The 22,224-nt window shown below is 34.2% G+C and overlaps 3 protein-coding genes across 4 annotated transcripts; 2 read left to right on the top strand and 1 right to left on the bottom strand.

Annotated features, from left to right (window-relative positions):
* Positions 1-2,260: 2,260 nt before the first annotated feature.
* LOC125218356 lies at positions 2,261-2,888 on the bottom strand. Its single transcript, XM_048120013.1, has one exon. The coding sequence runs from the start codon at positions 2,843-2,845 to the stop codon at positions 2,495-2,497; it is 351 nt and encodes a 116-aa protein (XP_047975970.1). The 5' UTR covers positions 2,846-2,888; the 3' UTR covers positions 2,261-2,494.
* Positions 2,889-7,323: 4,435 nt separating this feature from the next.
* On the top strand, positions 7,324-9,437 carry LOC125219694. 2 transcript variants are annotated; one of them, XM_048121740.1, is made up of 3 exons: positions 7,324-7,644; positions 7,772-8,008; positions 8,607-9,437. In XM_048121740.1, exons 2-3 carry the CDS (start codon positions 7,886-7,888, stop codon positions 9,303-9,305), a joined length of 822 nt encoding a protein of 273 aa, XP_047977697.1. In that variant the 5' UTR covers positions 7,324-7,644; positions 7,772-7,885; the 3' UTR covers positions 9,306-9,437. The 2 variants fall into 2 exon arrangements, with proteins under 2 accessions (XP_047977697.1, XP_047977704.1); XM_048121747.1 differs by having other exon boundaries at positions 7,740-8,008.
* An 8,100-nt stretch (positions 9,438-17,537) lies between these two features.
* On the top strand, positions 17,538-18,255 carry LOC125185678 (E3 ubiquitin-protein ligase BIG BROTHER-like). Its single transcript, XM_048082259.1, has 2 exons — positions 17,538-17,963; positions 18,013-18,255. Exons 1-2 carry the CDS (start codon positions 17,538-17,540, stop codon positions 18,253-18,255), a joined length of 669 nt encoding a protein of 222 aa, XP_047938216.1.
* Positions 18,256-22,224: the final 3,969 nt, after the last annotated feature.

Here is a 22,224-nt window from a genome sequence, read left to right as displayed (position 1 = left end):
AACCCAATTACACTAAAATATCCAACACTGAATTCAGTTGAGAGTGAGGAAGATGCACATATTGGTATTTATAGGTATAAAACCGTAGGCTAATGGGGGAGGGACTGCTCTTTGAGATTAATGTGCATGTTCCCAAAAATATATGTTTACAATCAAACAAACTAAAAGAAGAGCAGTGGATGAATTTCAAGAATTCACGATTTGCCATTTGTTGGTAGAACCGACCCTCCCAAAAGGCCGAAACTTAACGTAGATATTAAGATAAGCCCAATACGATATAAACAAGCATTAAATGTGTACAGTATCAAACATTTAGCAAATTAGGCCCAGTATACTAGATATGACATGCCTTAATTATTTCGTGCATGTTGGCAATTGAAACTTAACATATAGCATATGACTGTCCCATATCAGTGTCAAGAGAAAACTGAAACTAATATATAAGTCTCATGGGCCTTTCTCCTATCACCAATTGGTTTTAGGATGGAACCCATAGATTTCTATCAGTGCATACTAGTAACAGTTTAACTAGCGTGACAAGTTTGGTTTTATTTATGACATTAACCGCATATTGTAAATTTAAATCCTAAAACTTACTTACAATTCGTTTACAGCTCAGAATAACGAGCATCATTCTGGTTTGATCATCTCCCATGCATGTGCACGATGAGCTCGCGAAGGCGGCGACAATGGAGAAGGGGAAGGTGGTGTTGTAACTTGTAACTAAGCCTTTTGGCAGTTGAAATTAAATGTGGTTAATGAACAACTCAACTCGTGGTCCATTTAAAGTTGTCAATGACTCAATATCTTTAACCTTCTGAAAATATAGTACAGTCGTTTATAAGCCGAAAGTTGTTTAATGTCTATCCCTTTTTAACCAATAATATGTAATAACAATTTATTGCTGCCATACTTGAAACTTTATTAATCTGTCCATAATTTCTGATTATCGTAAAGAGTTACAGATTTTGGTGAACGTTCACCAGACTCATCATAACAACATACTAAAATTCCTAAACTGACAAAGGCCTCTTAAATTTCCAAACATTTAAGAATAAACTAAAGTTCTAATTGTGAATAAAATATCTTAGTTAATTCATTTGCATTGATAAATTCTAATTGAATTTGATTCGGGACTGAATAAGTTTTTGTCTTGTATTTATACTCTAAATAGATTTGTTTATTGGGTAACATAGTACTGGCTGAAAGAATACTCTCTCCTTTATCCCTTAAAAATACTCCCTCCGTCCCCCATTAGAAGTCACACTTTGACCGGGTACGGATTTTAAGAAATGTAAAAAAAGAATTGGTTGAAAAAGTTAGTGGAATGTGTGACTCATTTTATATTGATTTTATAATAAAATGTGAATGAATTGAGTTAGTGGAATGTAGGACCTGCTTACTGTTTATGGTAAAATTGAAGTGTGACTCTTAATTGGGGACGGATTAAAATGGAAAAATGTGACTCTTAATCGAGGACGGAGGGAGTAGAATTTTTTTTCTTTTTTTCGACCGTTTTCAAAAATAAAAATTTTCAATATAAGGAAATTTCTTTCTCGATCTCTAATGAGATAGGGGCATATGGCCCATTTTCTGTAATACATTTTCTTTTTACCATCTCTTTTATTTTACCAATTTTACATTAAATCACATGTTGTATTAAAAAATTTTATTTTTAAGAGACGAATGAAGTATTATTTATATTATTTTATATAATACTATATATTTAGTAAAATGACGGCCGGCGTTGTGATACGACACTTACGATCCTATGTGAGCACCATAAGTTGATTGATGCTCCGATTCAAAAATTGGATGTTTGTGTTATATTTTTTGCACTAGAAAATTGCATTGTCATTGTAAATTATTAGTATCTTCTAATTGCTTCGATATTTACAACGAGAGAAGCATCAACATTTACCTCTATTATTAAAAAATCATTCATATATTAACCTAAAATATTCTTGAACAAATTAAACAACATTGATAGTTGGTAGAAACTAGAGACAAGTGAAACTATAGTAAAGTAAGGTTGATAGTTAACGAATTAGACAAAAGTTGTAAGATTAAAGGAATGGAAACTTTGATTATAATAGTACATGACCATTAACTCTAATTTTCTCATTAATTAATACTAATTAAAACGCAACTATACATACAACACACACACACAAAGAAAACAAAAATCACCACATCACACAAGAGAGAGACTAGTATATATCAAAGTAACTTGATAGTTACTGAATTAGTTGAAACCATAAGAACAAACTAAAAGGTAGAATTAATAACATAGATTATAATAGTACACCATTAACTCTAACCCTCTGATTAATAATTAAAAAGTTAACTACACACCAAAAAAGAGAGTAGAAAACAAAAAAAGTAGCCCAAAACAAGAAGAAAACTCGAAGAAGATGTACAATATACACATCAAAACATGAGGATTAAACTATTTAATTTGTTTAATCAAGTATCCTTAAACGACGTCGCCTGATCAACTAAGCAGCGGGAACCAGCGCTCGCGAAAATCGGACTGGTAGGAGATCATGAAGAAGAGGAGGACGAGCAGGAGGCCGACGCCCCAGGGCGTGCCGCCGGCGCGGTGGAAGGAGTCCTGCTCCGGCAGCGGGAGGAAGAAGAAGGAGGCGTCGAAGGCGGAGAGCAAATGCACGGCGAGGAGGAGGAGCAGCGGCGAGAGCATGAGGAGGAGCTTGATCTGATCGAAGAGGCCCTCGAAGATGGACTCGTAGTTGATGTACCAGGTGATTCCGAGGAAGGTGAAGAGGATGATGAGGAAGCAGCAGAGGTGGACCGGCGGAGGGGAGTGGCTGTAGCCGTTTGACATCACTGGAATTAGTGTTTTTAATTTTTAAGACTGTTTTATGTGGTTGAGATTTTGGTCGCTTTTATAGAGAGAGAGGAGGGGTGGGATGGGGTGGGGGGGGGTTAAGGTTTTGTTAATTACTCTGCGTCAGGACCACACGCTTTTTTAATTTTGTAAATAATCTCTTTCTAAGTGAAATTAGTTAGTTATATGGAATGGGATTTATTAGTGGTATTAGAATTGACAAGGAAATATCAAGTTAAATATATGGAGCTATTGGATGCGTCATAAATTATAATTATATAAAATATGAGCAAATAAAGTTAGTAGAATGGATTCCACCATGGAGGTAGGTAGCTACATACATGAAAAATGACTATTTTGGTTGATTGGTTAAAATGGCAAAAAGTAACCACTTTTTTTGTTGCGAATGAAAGAAGTATTAGTAGTATACTAGTTCATAGATACATTTGATGCATTTGCATAGTTACATTTCAATTATAATTAATAAATCCTAATTAAATGTAATAAAATTTAATGAGGAATTGTCAATTTTAGAATAGATAAACAATAATACATCTGATGTCAATAGGTCTGCGTCTTTCATTCCTAGCCACTATATATGTATCATAATTAATAATTTAATATTGTGAAGTACTGAAGTCTATGCATTGAAAGTCAAATCTTAATATTTTCGAACCAAGAAGGGGGGAAATTATTACCAGTTACGACCACGTAGACTTCCTAAAGTCTACTCCATTTAATTATTCTACGCAAATAATGAATATTTAAAAAAAAAAATCAAGCTCATATTCTCCTATATGTCCAAAATAAAAGATACAGTTATATTATTCACATATCACCAGTGCTTATCATTATTCATTCATACTTTTATTTGATGTGTATAAAAGATCATATTGTTATGTGATGGAGTGACAGTATTAGTTTGGATGAGGGAGAAATTAACATATTTTTATACTCGTATTTAGTTTGTTTAAGATAATTAATTGATTTTATTTTTCTTGTGAAATAACGTTATTTTCTCCTTATTTTGCAGTCGTGTGAAGGGCGAAGATCAAAATTTCCAAATCCGAAATAATCAAGAAATTTTGAAATGTGAAGCCCCTAAAAAATAGTTAGGGGTGAGTCTAGGGATCATGTATGTATGTGTGACCGCCCCTATATGTAGAGATTTATTTCAACCACATATTTTCAAAATTTTCAATACATATTTTTCATTTGCGTATCGATTCATTTCTCAACTAATTAATTATTGAAAAATTTATAAGGAAAAGGAAAATTACCACTTTTTAGAAAATTCACCATTTATATATTCTTTGCAATTGCACCGAGATTATAGCTCTACCAATCGGCATATTAGTAATGTTCATATGTCCTCTGTTTTTATGGAAAAGAAACTTTTCCTTTAAAATACAACTAAAAAAAGGGACATCGAAAGTCGGGGTGCATGTGGCTTAAGCACTGTTGGTACGTATAAATAAATAATTAATTAAATGAATTTTCTTCCACACGAAGAATTGGGGTTAGTCCTTTTTGCTTTGGATGCATTATAATTTAATGGATTCTCTTTCCTTTGATGGATAAATTAGACTTAGTCCTATGAATAAAGTATGGAAAATACGTAATGGGCGGTGAAAATGTATGTGCTTTATATTTATATATTGGGCCAATCACTGCCCTCTATCTTACACGTGTCACCGACCAAGACCAGATCTCGTTATCCCTGCCACACTTTTCCTTACATGGAACTTATATTTCATAATCCAATTTTTAGCTAAAAACAGACCTACACAGTGTCTTTCCATCACATTTTGCTTTTTATGATTCGTCTAATCACACTACATGTATTTTTATGAATATAAAATAAAGTAGAGGAAGCTATGGCCGCATTCTTATACTTATAAAATTTGATACATGCTTATAAGTAAAATGGTTAGATTAATTTTATATCCAACTTATGTATAGAATGCATGATATATAGTGTTACACAAGGGTTGAATATTTTCTCATCACTTAAAACTTATTTTGATGTAATATTATAATGATACTTATCTTACTTCATTTAAACTTACTCTGATGTCATACTTTCCCCCTTTGTTCAATTTTAGAAATTGGAATTCTGCTGGAGTCTTGTAAGTCTTGTCGTCGTATGTTTCTAATTGTTTATTCCTTTAGTTCCATGTTAAATGTTTTATATTTTCATGTTGGGATATTTATCATTATACTATATTTTAATAACATTTTCACTAATTTTGATAAATGTATTTCGCGTTTCACTAACTTATCATTTCAATCACACGATTTTATAAAAGTATAACTAACATTTTCACTAGATTTTTACATTTTTTTTTTACATTTCTTAAAATCGAGAAACACATGCAGAATAAAAGTTGGACATTTATTAATAACAGAGAGAGAGAGTATTATGTTTAAGTTGGGTTGACATGACCCGTATTATATAGTACTCTCTCCGTTCCACAATAATAGAGGCGTTTCATTTTGAGCTTTCATTTTAAAAAAATGATAATAAATAATTAAAGTGGAGAGATAGTAAAGTAAGAGAGAGAACAATGTAGTGAAGAGTCTTATCTACAATATTCTTTCTCTTATTTTATTCTTTCTCCACTTTAACTATTTATTATTATTTTTTCAAAATGAGTGCTCAAAATGAAACGCTCCTATTACTGTGGACCGGAGGGAGTACTAATTTAGTATGGGTTAGTTAGTTGTAGTGAAGTTGAGCTTATCCAAACAAGGTAGATTAATTAAAACCTCACCTAGCTAGATGACTACGGGCCCTGCAGTTGATTTGCTTCTAACGTTCGTTTCCAACAAATACAGTGAAGAATACGTACCAAAAGTCAAAATATGGTTGAAAATGAAAAGTTATAAATATGAGATACATACTTTATTAATTTAATTAAATGAACGTTGAAAGTAGGTAAAAGAAATTGGCATGCTGACTGTTAAGGAAATACAGTAATTTCAAAATTTCCATTTTTCCCACTATCATATGTTGATGATTGATACAAATATCATTAGTACTTCCTCCGTCTCACTTAGGAGTTCCGGTTGAATTCGGCACGAGTATTAAGAAATGTAAAGAAAAGTTGGTGAAAAAAAATAGTGGAATGTGAGTTATAATATTTTATATTAGTTTTATAATAAAATGTAAGTGGAAAAAGGTTAGTGAAATGTGAGGCTTGATACCATTTATAGAATATTCCAACCGTAACTCTTAAAATGAGACACCTAAAAATGGTAAATCGGGACTTCTAAAGTGGGACGGAGGGAGTACTATGTTAGGTAATAGAAAGATAAAATCAAAGAGATTATATAAATTTTAGGAGAGATCGGATGATTATTGAAAGGACTATTCTTTGATTGTGATATAGATTAAAGTACCAATCAAACAATTAAATATAAAAATAAAAATATAAGAAATTGGTTGGGGGCCCAGCCCACGCCAGCCTCCAACTCCACCACCTGTCACAGACTCACATAGACAAATAATGTGTAGACAATAGTATATTTTTCTTTTGATAGGGAGTGTAGCTTAATCACGATTCATGAAAAGAGGAGAATATTCTGGATTAAAATAGAGTAGTATGCTTTATCATAGTAACAATTAATTAGTGTGAGTTCTTGACACCTAGCTCGATATTCCATCAGATAATAACTCTTCACTATTTATAGTCAAAGCCCATGACTACAAAATCAGATTTTTTTTCAGTCACTTGTTCTTTCTAGTTTCAGCTATTTACATATGTAAGATTATGCAGAAATCTAGTATATATAATTATTAATTTCATGTATTGTTAATAGGCGATGACTAGATGGAATGTGGCCCGCAAATTTTCTAGTGAAAACTAGCACTACTACTATACAAATACAATCTTACTTGCCCCACTTTCTTTTGTTTGTTATGTTTGTATCATAATATGTTTGGATTTAAATCTCAACCAATAATTCTTGATTAAATCATGAAACATGCGTTGATTTCTGGCCAATTTTTACAATGTATGAAACTTGAATTAAATATAAAAAAATTTCATTTTTGCATATTTGTCCATGGTGAAATTTTCATGCGCTTATAGGTGACTGATTAATGACAAAGAGATGTACTAGTACTAAATTGGCATTTCGATGAATGAAACTAGAAAAAAATGAAAAAGGAGCCTTGTGGATTAAGGCAAATGGTCCACGACTCCACGAGACTAAGAATTGTGAATGGTAAGTCTATTTGGATCCACATCACCTCGAGTCGGCATTTGTTTGATGTACTAAAGTTTAACTGTTCATATTTGGTGGTATCTTTGGCATAACACCTGATGCAATTTTTCCATAATTGTTAATTAGAATGTTTGAGATAGAATACAAATTATGTATATACAATTACTATAAAAGGATAATTGTTGGGGAGACCATGTTAACGATTAACAATTTATAATATAGATTAAGATTCATATTCAGACACGATTGAACAAAAAATGAATAAAATCACATTGGATAAGAATTTGAGCCTAATGTTTATCTGTCTTATATCTACAAGCCTGCTGTGAAAGAACATTAAAAATGTGTTGATAGCTGTATTGCAGTTTCAGCTTTTTGCTAATTCATCAAATGGTCTACATCACAACCTTCATCATCGACTCCTTTCACTGGTACAACTTTTTTCACCTTTTTTTTGGCTGCACTTCATCATCTAAAACCTCAATCGTTTTTGTTGTGATTCCTCTCTTTTTTCGGCATCTTCTCCACTTCAACATGAGGCCTTTCTCAATCTTCCAATAGCCACGGTAAGTCACATTGGCACTATCTAAATTTCTTCTACTCTAACTCTTTCCGGTGTTCATTGTATTCCATCAATTTGTTTTAATCTGATATCTGTCAGTGCTCTTACTTGCTCTTTGACTTGAATCAAAGAGAAATTTCCAACGCCATTAGCTCCCACGAAGCCCTGAACTTCCCCAGGTCGGGTACCGTGACCATGTTAGAAAGCAACAGAAATAAGCAAGTTGCCTCTGAAACTTCGCCTGAATGAACAAACCTATGCAATATAACAGAGTTTGGGCCGGCAGGGCCATAACGATGGGTTGTACCCTTCTTGGAGGCGATACTCGTCCGTTCCTCATCCGACATCTCTCTCGCTCTATTCAACTGGTTTGGTTTCTAACTGAGATTATAACTTGAAACCACAATCAACAAGACTGTAATCCTATTTCAATTCATCTCTCATCATGCATTCATATTTATTTGAATTTCTTTTGTTAATATCATTAATATAAATATATTATCAACAAAACTCAAATATTATGAATAGAGTTAGATTTCATATCAAAATTAAGAAATCTAATTCTGACGATGAGTCCAAGTCATTGTAACCTGTTGACTAGTTGTGAGCCTTGTGGTATAATCATTACAGGGCAGCGAGAGAAATGAGTTATGAATAGAAATAATTAGAAGTAATAAAAACAAGATATACACCCGCTAAGTGGTGTCGTTGTAGAAAGAGCTCACAATATATATTTACATATTTATTAGGTAAAAAATTAATTTTAATTCTGAGATTGCAAAGATCATGGTTTTATGATCTTAAAAGTACAAATATATGATCATAAATTGGAAATAATTATAGCAGTACAATATAATATATACCTATAAAAATAGTTGATTTTCACGCATTCCTTCTTACAATTTCTCCATATCTTAACTTCTTACGAAAATGTTTTGGACATACGAACAACGGGTGCGATTCAAGGTTAGCAGCCAGCCACTTCAGCCAACTAAGTTCCCTCATCTCGGCATCAAAATCAACATTTTCTTCCACACCCAAGAGTCCAACTATGGTATAAATTCAAATTCTAGATCCAATTCGAAACCCGCCCTATGCCCTCTTCCCTTCCTTTCCTTGGACAGTTCCACCACGGCAACCACCCACGTCATTGCCCGAGGTCGCTTGTCCTACGATGACGTACAAGAGGCGGTCGGAAAACTCATCCGCAATCATCTCCGGGGCGACAAGCGCAGCCAAGCCGCATTCCCCAACAGTATGGGAGGGGACGAGTTCGTGTGCACGCCTGTGATCAAGCTCCTATGGGATCAGGTTCTCAAAGCTACTGGAATTTCAAATGAAGAGGAGCTCAACAGAATGGTCAGTATCAAGCATTTCGAATTAACTGTTAATTTGAATATACGGATCGGATACTATTATACGTATATATTTGGCAAGGGCCGCATGGCCATGGCTACCTCGGGGTTCCGGATGATGAAGTTTTGTGGTGATGTGGCGGCAACAGAGACGTCTTACCCTTGTGCCATCTGCTCAAAGGAGATCGTTGGGGCAATGGCATTTCGTTTGCCGTGTACTCATTTGTTTCATGCCGAATGCATAGTGAAACGGCTGAGGAAGAGTCACCGTTGTCCTACTTGCTACTACGAGATGCCAACCAAAAAATGACTATTTTTAGTGATGTTTTATTTCAGCAGTGGTGAAGCCATCAATATATTGATTAAGTATATACTTCATCTATTCCATAGCAGTGGAGTCATTTTGTCATTTTGGTACGTTCTATAGTAGTGGAATTATTTCCCTTTTTAGTAAAAGTCAACATGTTTTTTCTCACTTAATTTATTCTCTCTACTTTTTTCTCTTTCTAACTGTATTATCTTTTTATTTAATACATTATACATCTTTTTCTTAAACTCTGTACCGAAAAGAATTGCATCCACTACTATGGAACGGAAGCAGTACTATATATGCAAACAACAATTTATAAGTCATATAGGCGTAGTTGGTTTGAGATGACATCTCGTGAACCAGACGGAACACGTTTGACTCCCCGTGGCGACATATTTCTCTACTCTCTATTTATGGTACACAATTTTTTCTGTTTTGTTTTTCAATTCTATACTTTTCTATTTGTTCTCTTTTACACCATTCCCAACTTGATTTTAAATCTTTGTCACTAGATAATTGAAAATTGTTTTCATCTATATTATACTGATGCACTTTTTATTAGCACTAAAAATACCTGCAAGTTTACAGGGTAGATCCAGTATAGCTAAAGGTCAGTACTGGGATATCGAACACAAGGAATAAGATTGCAACTGACTATCATATACTAAGCGTCATATACTATCTAGAGACACGAAGTATTTTTTGTTTTGGTTTTATAAACTAGACATAAATAAATAAACAAGTATAAAACAAAATAATACAAAACATGCTAAATGAATGTAGAGTTTTAGGAACCAACTACTTGTTAGAGTTTGCCGGCCCCTTCACTACTACGACCTTGTGATGATTAATCTCACATAACATTTACCTTTATGTATCTCTAGGATTATTAGAAAAGTCACGATTCTCAGATAAGCCTTCTTTCGAGTGCACCTATCCAGTAGATTAGACTCTAACTATCAAAGTCTCCTTCCAATAGATTAGATTCTTACTCCTTAAGTTCCTAAGACTCAAGCCCCTCACAAAGGGTCACCACTCTCGAGTGCAGATAAAACCTATGTGTTGTACTCATTCTTTTTACCACGTTGAACTAGCTATCTCTCGATTAATCTAGCTAAACGGACAAAAGAACAATAAAAGCACAAGAACAAGCAAAACAATCACAAGAGCTAGGAAAAAGTTCAATTCAATAAATCAAAACAGGTTCATAATAGTCATCATCAAAAAAACTACAAATGATGTTTAACTACTCATAGACAAGTAGTAAAAATAATAAAAGTACGAGACATGAAAGAAATTGATAAAACACAAGGTTGAATCTTCAATCTTCAGTCTTCTCTTGTCTAGATCTGTAGAGCTCCGCTCCAATGGAAAATGGATGAATTATTTGTGGAAGATGGAATGACAGAATGTGTAGAGGGAGAGAAGGATTGGAGATTCAGATATGGAGAATGATGAATTAGGTTAAGAGGTTTTTATAGGTGGGAAAAATGTTTATTTTTGATAATTTTCATGCTCTACAATAAATGGGAGAGATTTGGGCAACAATTTATTTTCTTCCCTGAATTTCCGTCAGTTTTGACTGCATTTCGCAATGTTCGTAGAATAGTCGTAATTTCTCCACAGAATTCCGATTGAGACGTGCAAGATATCCACGTGAAGCTCTTTCGAATTTGAAGAGAATGGTATGCATTAATCACTTATTGGACTTCAACATTGCCGGGAAACTCGACTTGAACTGAGGCTGTTGCACCTTGGCCCTTTTTGCACCTTTACGTCTTTTTCTATCGTTTATCAACAAACACGTCAAAACCAAATGTATAACATATGTAATCTAATAACATAATTTGCATGCTTGACATTTAAAAAGAGTCAAATATAGTCCTAAAAAACTACTTACATTAAAATTGAAAATATTATATATTGGAATAATTATATTGAACCTTCTGATGTCACCGGCATCGAATGAACCTTACGGCCCCTATGGTAAAAATCTTGGCTTTGCCATTGTATTTCGGTAAATGAGTTTGTAAGTTTAATGTTTTGTTTGAAGATTTGAGATTTATGTTCGTTTATTTTAAGTTTATCCTCTAATTTGTTCAATCAAAAGTTGATGAATTGAAGAGGGCGATAGATACCTGCATTCCTTCCTTAAAACTATTGTTCCATTAGTATTTGTTTATGATCGTCACTGCCTTGATGTAACTGTTAATGTTGGTCATCTAGTTTTGGGCATCAAACAACAAATTGGGCCAAAAGAGAATAAATCGCATACTGCTGGGCTAATGAAAGAGTTCACACTTCGTATAAACATAAATCCTTAAATATATAAAATCGAATCCAAAGGCCCCAACTTAGTGAATTACTACAAATTACAATACACCTTTAATATGTCTTATGTACATTTAGTCTATATAAATTCCTCATAATTAATCAGCAACCCAATCTGCACCAGGTGATAAGCGTAAAAAATGACTATTTATTGTGGATGCATGAGAGAGTATTGTATTTTTGTAAATTATGGTATTGGTCCCTTAAATTAAATGGCATTCTGTATCATGTGTATGTTCAATAAAGGGGAGTATTTCTATGTTTGGATATTAAAAAAACTCACACGGCTGGTATGAAATCGGCTTTATGCATCATTTCCTCCCTAGTCAAAATATAATCAAATATGGCATTAGACTGCTTTAATAACTATTGATCGATATTTTCCAATTTCAATTTTGGTAGAAAGTCGGAAATCATCTCATTTTACTTATCATCGTCGAATTTATTAATCAGGCTATAATTCAACCTTTTGTGAAAGTTGAGACCATAGGCTAAAAAATGCTGCTATATCCTACTCAAGTTATTTACTTATTCTTTGTTGTCAAGTTGTAAATTGTAACCATACTAGGGAGATCGAAGATTTTCTTCGTAACACCTATCCATCCCTAGCAAACGAGGGACCTTGTGAAAAAACACTAATAATTGTACCAATTTCTTTTGTAAAACTAAAATGGAAACGATCTAATGACAAAAGAATAATATGACAATTCCTTTGACTTAGTTTTTAAGTAAATTAATTTCAATAACGCAAGCAAAATACGTCTTCTGTCCCATAATAGGAGTCAAATTTGGTGTTGGCACGAGTTTAATAAATGTAGAATAGTGAGTTGGAAAAGTTTGTGAGATATAAGTTCCACTTTTTTATATTGATTTTATAATAAAATGTGAGTGAAGTAAGTTAGTGGAATATAAGTCATACTTACCATTTATGTTAAAAGTGAAATAGGGTCTTATCATAGAACGGATCAAAATGACAAAATATGACTTTTATTGTGGGATGGAGGAAGTATAATTTTTATCATCAATTACACATTTATACTAGCGAAAATAGTGGCCGTAAGACATGGACCGCTTTGGCGACTGCCTCATCGGTCACTCATTGAACTAAGAAATGTTAAATAAAGGGTGTGAGCATGCAATTGCAAGCACACATAGTGGCTAGCAGTTATAATTCATTATGTAACGAATCATGACATAATAAATTCTTTCAACTTAGTTGAAATCTATGTGAGACTAGTCTCGCCTCGGTCATAGACCTGACCTCTCATGGACTATCAGCTTATATGATTCCTCGTGGATTCGACTCTTCGTGGGCCACATAGCCCATATGAGTGACACAAGACACACCATTAATGGTTATAATCATATAACCATTACTCTCACAAATATAGTGAACTTCACCTAATGTGATTTAATTCAAAATATACTCTTTACGCTTTAGTCGTCCGATTGACGGCCGAATATAAAATGTCACAATTGAGATACAATAAAATATGGTGAACAAAAAAAATTATTTTAAGAATTATTTTAAAAAAATACGGATCAAGACATTTAAGTTTATACCAATTCTATTATATCTTTTATCAATAATTTCTCCTAAATATCTTTCTTTTCTAGCGGTCTATACTATTTTGTGTTTCCTTTCATTTATCAGAATAATTTACACATAATCACTTATGTAGTGTTTACATTTTCTCATTACCTTTCATATCTTAATTATATCTCCTATATATAGTCATATATGTTCGACGTTAAAGTACCACTTAATTAGCTCTTATAACATGCAGTGACATCAAACGTTATTAAACAACACCACAAAATATCCGAGAATATAAATCATATGTTCTTGCATCAATACGAACCATACCTTTTTAGTAACAAGTACTAATCATACCATTTAGTATCGGAGGCCACATCAGTATGTTTGGCGTCTAATCTTGGGTATAACGTTCTACCAAATAGAAGCTCGAAGAGCAAATCGTATTAGACGCACACTATATCATCCATATATCCACGTTCTTACAATAACTCGTTCAATTATGTACTTTATATATATTCAAGGATCTTTTTCAATAATATCTTTTATATTATCTTCATAGGTATTTTATCTACAAGTATACCACTTAAAGGAATATTTATACCAATCAATTTATAAACGATTTACTTGGCATTATACACTTGTTCCAACTTTGAATATTTTTTGTTATTACCGCTCTACAATCTTCCTTGCGTTTCATTGTCTAAAACTTTTTATGGATAAATATATTAAAATTGTATAATCCGACATTCTCATATTTTCTAGAAATTACTATTATTCATGTGTTAGTATTCATAGAGAGAATTGGATTAATATTACTAAATATATTTGGAGAATTTCCGAATAATTAACATCGTGCTTTATTCATATTATGGAGTATTTCCATTTAAAATTATACTACTACTGTTTTCAAAACAAAGCTCTTAGTATAATATATAATCTCCCTTCATTTTCACCATTTGCCAAAAAATTGGCCCAAGCTCTAATTAACACCAACTGATTCCATTTTTATGCCTACTTCATACCACACTGAACATATATTCACTATTCTTAAACTTAGATGATCACTTCTCTATAGAACATGACCAAATTTGGTATTTTCCATCCGTTTCCAATTCATATTAATTGATCAAGATAAATTCCCATAAAATCATCTTATGTACTGTACTATCTTTCTTCTTCTTATGTAGTAGTAGCTAGTAGGTAGTATTTTATAGTAGTTTTAAGCTCTTCCTATGCATTTAATGCATCTTAATTATTTCTAAAACAAATGTAAGATATTAATACTTTTGTATTTCTCATCCAATTCATGTTCACACGTGCAAACACATGCCTTTATATATAACACTTCAGAACTACCAACACCCTACCATTTCAGCTTCCGACACACATCAATTAAACCCCAAACCATCCCCAGCCTCACTATCACCATGGATGCGGTAGACCCTAGCGTCACTCCCCCAACCGATTCAGTCAGCCCCAGCCTTCCTTCCCCAACCATGGATGCTATCGACCCTAGCCTCACTCCCCCAACCATGGACGCAGTTAACACCAACCTCACTCCTCCAACCAAAGAAGGAGTAATTTCAAGAAACTGGTATGAGGAGGAAGAGGAAGAGGAAGAGGAGGAAGAGGAAGAGGATGAAGAGGAAGATGATGAAGATTATGAAGAGGAAGATGATGAAGAGGATGAAGAGGAAGATGATGAAGAGGAAGAGGGAGAGGGAAGAGGAAGAAGGAGAAGAATAAGAAGGTACAGGTATCCCATGGAGAGGCTTATAGCCATGCTTGAGGGTAGGCTATGAGTGCTCCCCATGTCTGAAATTTGTTGCCTCATTTCATTACAGGCACTTAGGTAAATAATCCGTTACTTTATTATTGATTAATAGTCTGATATGATTTTGTGTTTATACATTTACATATGATAGATTGATAAAATATAGGATGATTCAAATTTAAATTGTTGAACAATGAGACATGTGTCAACTTTGGAATTATTGGTGGTGTCGTTTGATTAAACAATGAGACAAGATCGCATGTGTAAAACCTTGCTTGTTCTGTTTATTTTTGCGACCATTGATGAATAAGTTAATTACTACTACTATTCTTGTTTCATCTCTATGATCTGCATAAGAAAGAAACCGCACAACGTTGCATTGATCAGTTTTAGGGATGCAATAGACGTTTTGGGGCTTGATGATTGCCTGAGAATAATTGCATCACAAAGCTAAGAGATAAGAAAGATTAGTATACTAGAGAGAATTAAAGATATGGAAAATAACAATTGTTGGCAAAAAATAAAGAGTAGGACTGATGGATTAAGTTGCAGGTTAATAAGCTATTATTGCACTTGCATTTATTAGTATCACATGCATCTTTGTTACTTAGGGCAAAAAACTTGCATCATCATTATTATGTCGGTAAAAGAATATGAAAACTTAATAGTACCTGTACTATATAAGATAAGCTAAGGATTACAGTGGCAGGTCCATTTTTGATTTCATGTTATGGTAAGAAAACTCCCTATTACCTTTAAGGCAAATAATTTCCCCTCAACATCTATATGTCAATAGATGAAGATTAGATATTTAATGTTTGAGATAAGGCTACGAGATTTATTAGAAAATGTCCTTAATAAAATATAGTGTATGAAAATAATAAAATGAAATAAATGGGCTAAGTGATTTATGGCAAGTGAAAAAGAAAATAAGTAGTACCAAATAGGCGAAAATATAATCGAATTCCACAGACATTAGTCGCATGCTGAAACGGTGAAAACAACCTAGTAGAAAACTTTTAGTTTAGTTAAACATAACTACATTATAAGTATTTCTAAATACAATCCAAAGTGCCCAGCTTAATTAGTGAATTGCAATACACCTTGAATTTGTCATTTTTCTACATTTAGGCTATAAAAAATCCTCACAATTAATCAGCGCCATTTACTTGTACCTGCAATTAATTGTTTGTTTGTATTGGTTTACTGTGCACTTTTATAATTATATATATTTTTTATACTGTATTTATCTTAATTAGTATTGTCCAAAAAAAAAGTTAAATTGTTTGATAATCTTAATTATCAACACATCTTATATTGATATACAGTTTTTAATAACACGTCGTCTATGCATCATATATACATGTGGATTTACGGGTTTATTCATTATTGAACTTAACTTTGTTCTAAAATAAGTACCAAACTATATAGTATGTACTTTTATGGGTTTTAATCCAACTTTCATAATTATTTTATATAAAATGACAATACTAATGCCAACTAAAATTTATTGTTTTGAGTTAACTATCAATAAATTAGTTATGGGTCAAATGGCAATTCAAATACCATATCATTATCATTATAGTACATGGATACATTCAACTTAAGTGGATTGTGGCGGAGTTGGTGCTCGGTTTCCCAATCCGCTAACGGCAGAGAATAGGGTATTCCCTATTTTGTGTGCTCTTTCCATTTTGCACAATTCAAATATTCTTTTATTAACTACCCCTCACTTTTCACATACTTTGCCAACAAAAAATCATCTCATTTACATATTCATAATTATATTTTCGTTTTTTTTTAAATTTTGATTATTTTGTATCTCTATAGACTATAGCGATGTATTATCTCGCACTCACCCAAATTTTACAATGTTTTCGTTTAAATAAATGCCTAATTAATGAATGAAAATAAGAAGAAACAAAATGAAAAGAGAGAGTGATATTAGCTCTTCACATTTTTAAGGTCAAACAAAATAAAAAAAAAAATAGCAATAAAAGTAGGTAGAATTATAAGGTCATAAAGTTTCAATATTTTCCTTAATTGGATGCATAAGTAAATTCCTTTATAAAAGAAAATATTAAGAAAAAAGGGAAAAGTGAGAACGATATTAGCTCTAAAAAAATTTAAGTCAAACAAAATAAAAAAATAGCAATAAAGGTAGCTACAATAAAAGAAAATAAGAAAAAGAGAGAATATTAGTTCTTAAAGAATTAATAAAAACAAAAGATATGTAGCGTATGAAAGTAAAACATGAAAAAAATGGGCAACGGCCCAAGAGATTTAAGGTAGAAGAAATCAATAAACACAAGATACACTTAAGTGTTAAGTGTAGTATATTGAGTAAGAAATTGTGTTAATAGCTTTTTATATTATGTTTCCTTTATTTTCTTTCTCTTTTCATCTTTTTATTACTTTATTTGTATGCACTTAACAGTAACACTATTATTTGTGAAATCCAACTACGTGATTCCTAGCTTTACAATCAAATTGATCATGCCATATAGTATATATATCGAAAGAGTTCATTCTTAGTTTCTCATGCATTCCTTCTTACAATTTCTTCATATCTCAACTCGTTACCAAAATGTTTTGGACATACGAACAGCGGGTGCGATTCAGGGTTAGCAGCCAGCCACTTCAGCCGATTGATTTCCCACATCTGAGCATAAAAATCAACGTTGTATTCCACAACCAAGAGTTCAACTATGCTATAAACACAGATTCCAGACCCTCCGAAACCTTCCTACGCCCTCTTCCCTTACTTTCCTCGGACAGTACCACCACCGTAGCCGCTCACGTCATCTCCCGAGGACACTTGTCCTACGCTGACGTACAAGAAGAAGTCGGAAAACTCATCCGCAATCATCTCCGGGGCGACAAGCGCAGCCAGGCCGCATTCCCCAACGGTATGGGAGGGGACGAGTTCGTGTGCACGCCCGTGATCAAGCTCCTATGGGATCAGGTCCTCAAAGCTACTGGAATTTCAAGTGAAGGCGTGGTCAACAGAACGGTTAGTATCAAGAATTTCGAATTAACTGTTGATTTGAACATACGGATAGGATACTTTTATACGTATGTGTTTGGCTACCTCCGGTTTCCGGAGGATGAAGCTCTGCGGTGACGTGGCGGCAACAGAGGCGGCTTATCCTTGCACCATCTGCTCAGAGGAGATGACTGGAACCATGGCGTTTCGGATGCCGTGTGCTCATCTGTTTCACGCGGAATGCATGGTGAAATGGCTGTGGATGCGTCACACTTGCCCTATTTGCCGCTACGAGATGCCTACCGGAAATCCATACTAGTAACTTTTTAGTAATGTTATATTTATGTTTTGTTGGATGATTTCATATTTATGTTTGATTACTACTTCACATATTAATCCCTTAATTTGTTCACTCAAAAGTTGATGGGTTGAAGTGAGTGAGTGATAGATACCTCAACTAGCATTCCGTACTTCAACTTTTAATTTGTTCCTTAATTTAGTTTTTGTTTGTGTTGGTGATCAAGTTTTCTTATAAATTATTTGGGCATTAAATAAAATTATTAAATTATTAATACTGATCACGACACTATGTATCTAGTTTAACCATTTGCTGCTTTGAAAATTGATTGTTCTTTTGTCTGATTCGTTGGCAAAATTAATGAATCGTGCTAATGATACTAATTTTATCTTGAAAAGGATGGACTTTTATGAATTACATTCCATTAACATGCAATGATTTTAATTGGGTATACTTTATTATTTACAGTGTTGCGTGTATAGAATGATCTCCAGACTTTGTATGTGTTGTACTATTAATGTTCAAAAGTAAACGGTTCATGTTCTTGTTGGATGCTCAAAATAACAAAAAGTGATCTCATTTTTAGGGATATTTATGATATTGATGAGAAATTGGCGACCATATTTTCGTTATGCTCATTAAATCAAAAGTATAGTAATATTTGCGAGTTGATTTCTTGTCTGATTTTGCTAACGATTTAATACTTATATGCCGTCTGAAATCTGAGATTACCGAATTGCGTTGCTTTACCTATTAAATCATCATCCTTTTTAACTGAAGTGACACACAATTTCACTTAAACAAATCTCAATATGAAAATCATGCTTCATTAAATCCACCACGAATTAGTATTTTTTTAGTAATTCAATTACTCAAGATAGGGGCTGGAACGTTGCTAGGCCACCAAATTGGGAGGTGCACGTAGAGGTTGTGTCGCCTTATCCATTGACGGGATCCAAGGACATCTCTTGCCAAATGTCGGCGGCGAATACAGATGACACATATGTTTTCCGCATAGAGTCTATGTCATCTTTAAAGAGGGGCAAGGTCAAGAAGCTGGGATGGGCTGAAGCGGTACAGCCCAGATGAAGGTTTTCATTTGGATGTGTTGGGAACGTATTTTCGAGAAGTACAACCCCATCGTGATTGCGATATGCTACACAAACATTGGTGTGAGTTCAATTAAAAAGACGTGACACAGTATGGCGACATCTTTGCCAACGCTCAGAAGACATGGCCTAGTGGCCACAATATTGCCGACATTGTCACTAAAGCGAAGGACCTCTTCTATCAAGAAGAGAAGAAGATTTTCAAGTTAGATGCCATCTGGAACCTCCTAAATTCTCGGTTTTAGGTAGTGATACTCCTCCATTACAAATACATATGCTCATTTTGCAATTTAGTTTGACTCTATGTGGCCTTTTTTTTAAAATTTTATTTATTTATATAAAAATCAAGTACTACAACCTATAAATTTATCTTATTTTTTAATTAAATACAAAACTTATATAAGTATAAATTAATTTAGACAAAATGGAAAAAAATGGAAATAAATTTACCTTTTTTATATGTAAATAGTCCAGACTCCATACTTCCATGATACATGTACCTCCACCATATCCCACACCACCCTATCACCAATTTATGATTTTAAAAAATGTAAACATTTTTAGTCCTGAATATTTCATTAATAGCCAAGGACGGACGCACCATTAGCCAAGTCATCGCTCTAGTGGAAACTTGGACGGTGTCAAAACCCTCTCACCATGGCCGCCCTCCTCCGACTCAGTGTCCCGGAATAGAAAGTTGAATCTTCACGGACACGGCCCAGAAAATTGAAAAAGAAAATGAGCTAAGTGGGCCTTAAATTAATTGAATTTGGGCCATTTCTGTTTTGATTGTTGTAGAAATAAAAGAAATCCTATCTCAGTGGCGGATCAGGAGGAGGGGGCGCCCCCTCCCCGGCGATCCGCTACCATGTATCTTTTTTTAGTGTCTCCCCTCCAATAACTTCCGACGTCTCCCCTTCGGCCCATCTATTAGCTTCAGATAAATTTTATTTCGCCCCTTCCATTTTATCGTATGTCATTCAAAAAGTTATATAGTTGAACAAGTATATTGCGTGTATGAAAAGTGAAAATCCTTTTTGTTAGGTCTAAGTACTAGTTGGATTCACTATTTACCAGGATCTCTTTGTTCTTCTACAAGAGGGCTAAGCCAAACCCTCACCCACGCGGCTTATTTTGCAAGTAATTGAAAACAAGATCGAACCCTTCGATTACAATCAAAAACCCTAACTATTACAAAGCAACAAGCAATTCTCGAGTCACTTGTCTCCGAATTAACTTGGAAACCCTAGACCTGCACACTAAGTAATAGGAGTTAGTAAAACACTACAGATCCTTTCGGATCTAAGAAAGAGAAATACAAGAGTGAATTAACAAGCTATTGGCTCAGACACCGCCGATAGCACCGAGCTTTTCAACCAGAACCAAGATCCAAGGAGAGCACACAAAATCGGACACCAAGACTCAGTCACATAGCCAATCTAGCCACGCCGCCTCCTCTAACACCGGACCTACCACTGATTCACCGTTGAAACTTAGGTTTCACTCGTTCTACTCGCCAAACTCTACTTTCACCGTCACCACCAATGGAAACCAAAGCGGTTACCAACAACCGAAGCCGTCACTGATCAACACTCGCCAAGACCGAGGGTTTGATCGGAAGAAGCCATCGGAGAATCGCCGGAGAACAGAAGAAAAGAGAGAGAGAAGATCGAAGACAATCGCCGTCGAGAGAGAGAGAGAGTGAGAGTATTCAGTGTGTCAAACAAACCGTCTCACAACACACATAACCAAAGAAACCCCAGATCCAACGGCCAGCAATAATGATCCGGGTGAGCTGCGTCGTGGCTAGATCTAGGCCGTCGATTAAAGGTCTCGGTCAAACCAGGCCTTAAGTGTTGGGCCAACAATTAATTCCAATTGGGCTCAAACAATAACCAGGCCCAATCAGAATAAATGTCCAATAATCTTCACACTTTTCACTAATTTTGCTCTATCTTTTTTTTTACCACAGGTACCGAATCCGCATTTGGCGGAATCAGACTAATCTTGCTCGATCGGGGTTTGAACTCGTGACCTCAAGGTCACCACAACTCTGTGCTCCCAATTGCGCTACGACCTGCTGGTTTTGTTCTTTTCTTTCTATTCACTTATTTTTCTTTCCTTCGACAACTGTTGGGAGGACATGAGGATGGTTAAAGAAAAATATCTTCTTCCCATATGATTTTTTTTAAAAATCAAGAATGCAATATCAATTACTCCCTTTGTATTCATTACCACTTTTGTCATTTTTGTCCGTCCCTCATTAGTTGTCCGCTTTCACTTTTTTACCATAAATGGTAAGTAAGTCTCACATTCACTAATTCATTTTACCCACATTTTATGATAAAACGAATATACAAAAGTGAGACCATATTCTACTAACTTTTTCAATTCACCTTCATTTACATTTTTTAAAATGTGTGCCGAAACCAAAGTGGACAATTACTAGGGGTGGAGGAAGTATTCAATTCCAAAGGTGTATGAAAGCGTCTCAAGTTCTAAGTTAGGTTAAGAAAATTTCCAACGCCATTAGCTCCCACGAAGCCCTGAACTTGCCCAGGTCTTGATACAGGTAATATGTGACAATGATGAAAGCAACAGAAACAAGCAAGTTGCCTACGAAACTTCGTCTAGTGATCACAAACCTATGCAATATAACAGAGTTTGGGCCGGCAAGGCCATAACGATGGATTGTACTCTTCTTTTAGGCAATACGCGTCCGTTCCTCATCCGACATCTCTCTCGCTCTATTCAACTGTTTTTTTTTTTGTAACTGAGATTAGAACGTGAAACCACAATCAACAAAACTATAATCCTAATTCAATTCATATCTTATCATGCATTCATATTTATTTGAATTTCTTTTGTCTTATCATTAATA

The sequence above is a fragment of the Salvia hispanica genome, chromosome 1 (genome assembly GCF_023119035.1).
Source record: "Salvia hispanica cultivar TCC Black 2014 chromosome 1, UniMelb_Shisp_WGS_1.0, whole genome shotgun sequence".
NCBI lineage: Eukaryota > Viridiplantae > Streptophyta > Magnoliopsida > Lamiales > Lamiaceae > Salvia > Salvia hispanica.
Note: the sequence above shows the minus strand (reverse complement) of the source record. Positions and strands in the feature narration are given on the sequence as shown.

Bases quoted from the DNA above. Each gene is read 5' to 3' on its own strand.
- LOC125218356 (XM_048120013.1), bottom strand. From the start codon at position 2,845: ATGTCAAACGGCTACAGCCACTCCCCTCCGCCGGTCCACCTCTGCTGC.
- LOC125219694 (XM_048121740.1), top strand. From the start codon at position 7,886: ATGAACAAACCTATGCAATATAACAGAGTTTGGGCCGGCAGGGCCATA. The intron at 8,009-8,606 runs GTTTGGTTTCTA...GTGCGATTCAAG, and splicing joins TCTCTCGCTCTATTCAACTG to GTTAGCAGCCAGCCACTTCA.
- LOC125185678 (XM_048082259.1), top strand. From the start codon at position 17,538: ATGTTTTGGACATACGAACAGCGGGTGCGATTCAGGGTTAGCAGCCAG. The intron at 17,964-18,012 runs GTTAGTATCAAG...ACATACGGATAG, and splicing joins AAGGCGTGGTCAACAGAACG to GATACTTTTATACGTATGTG.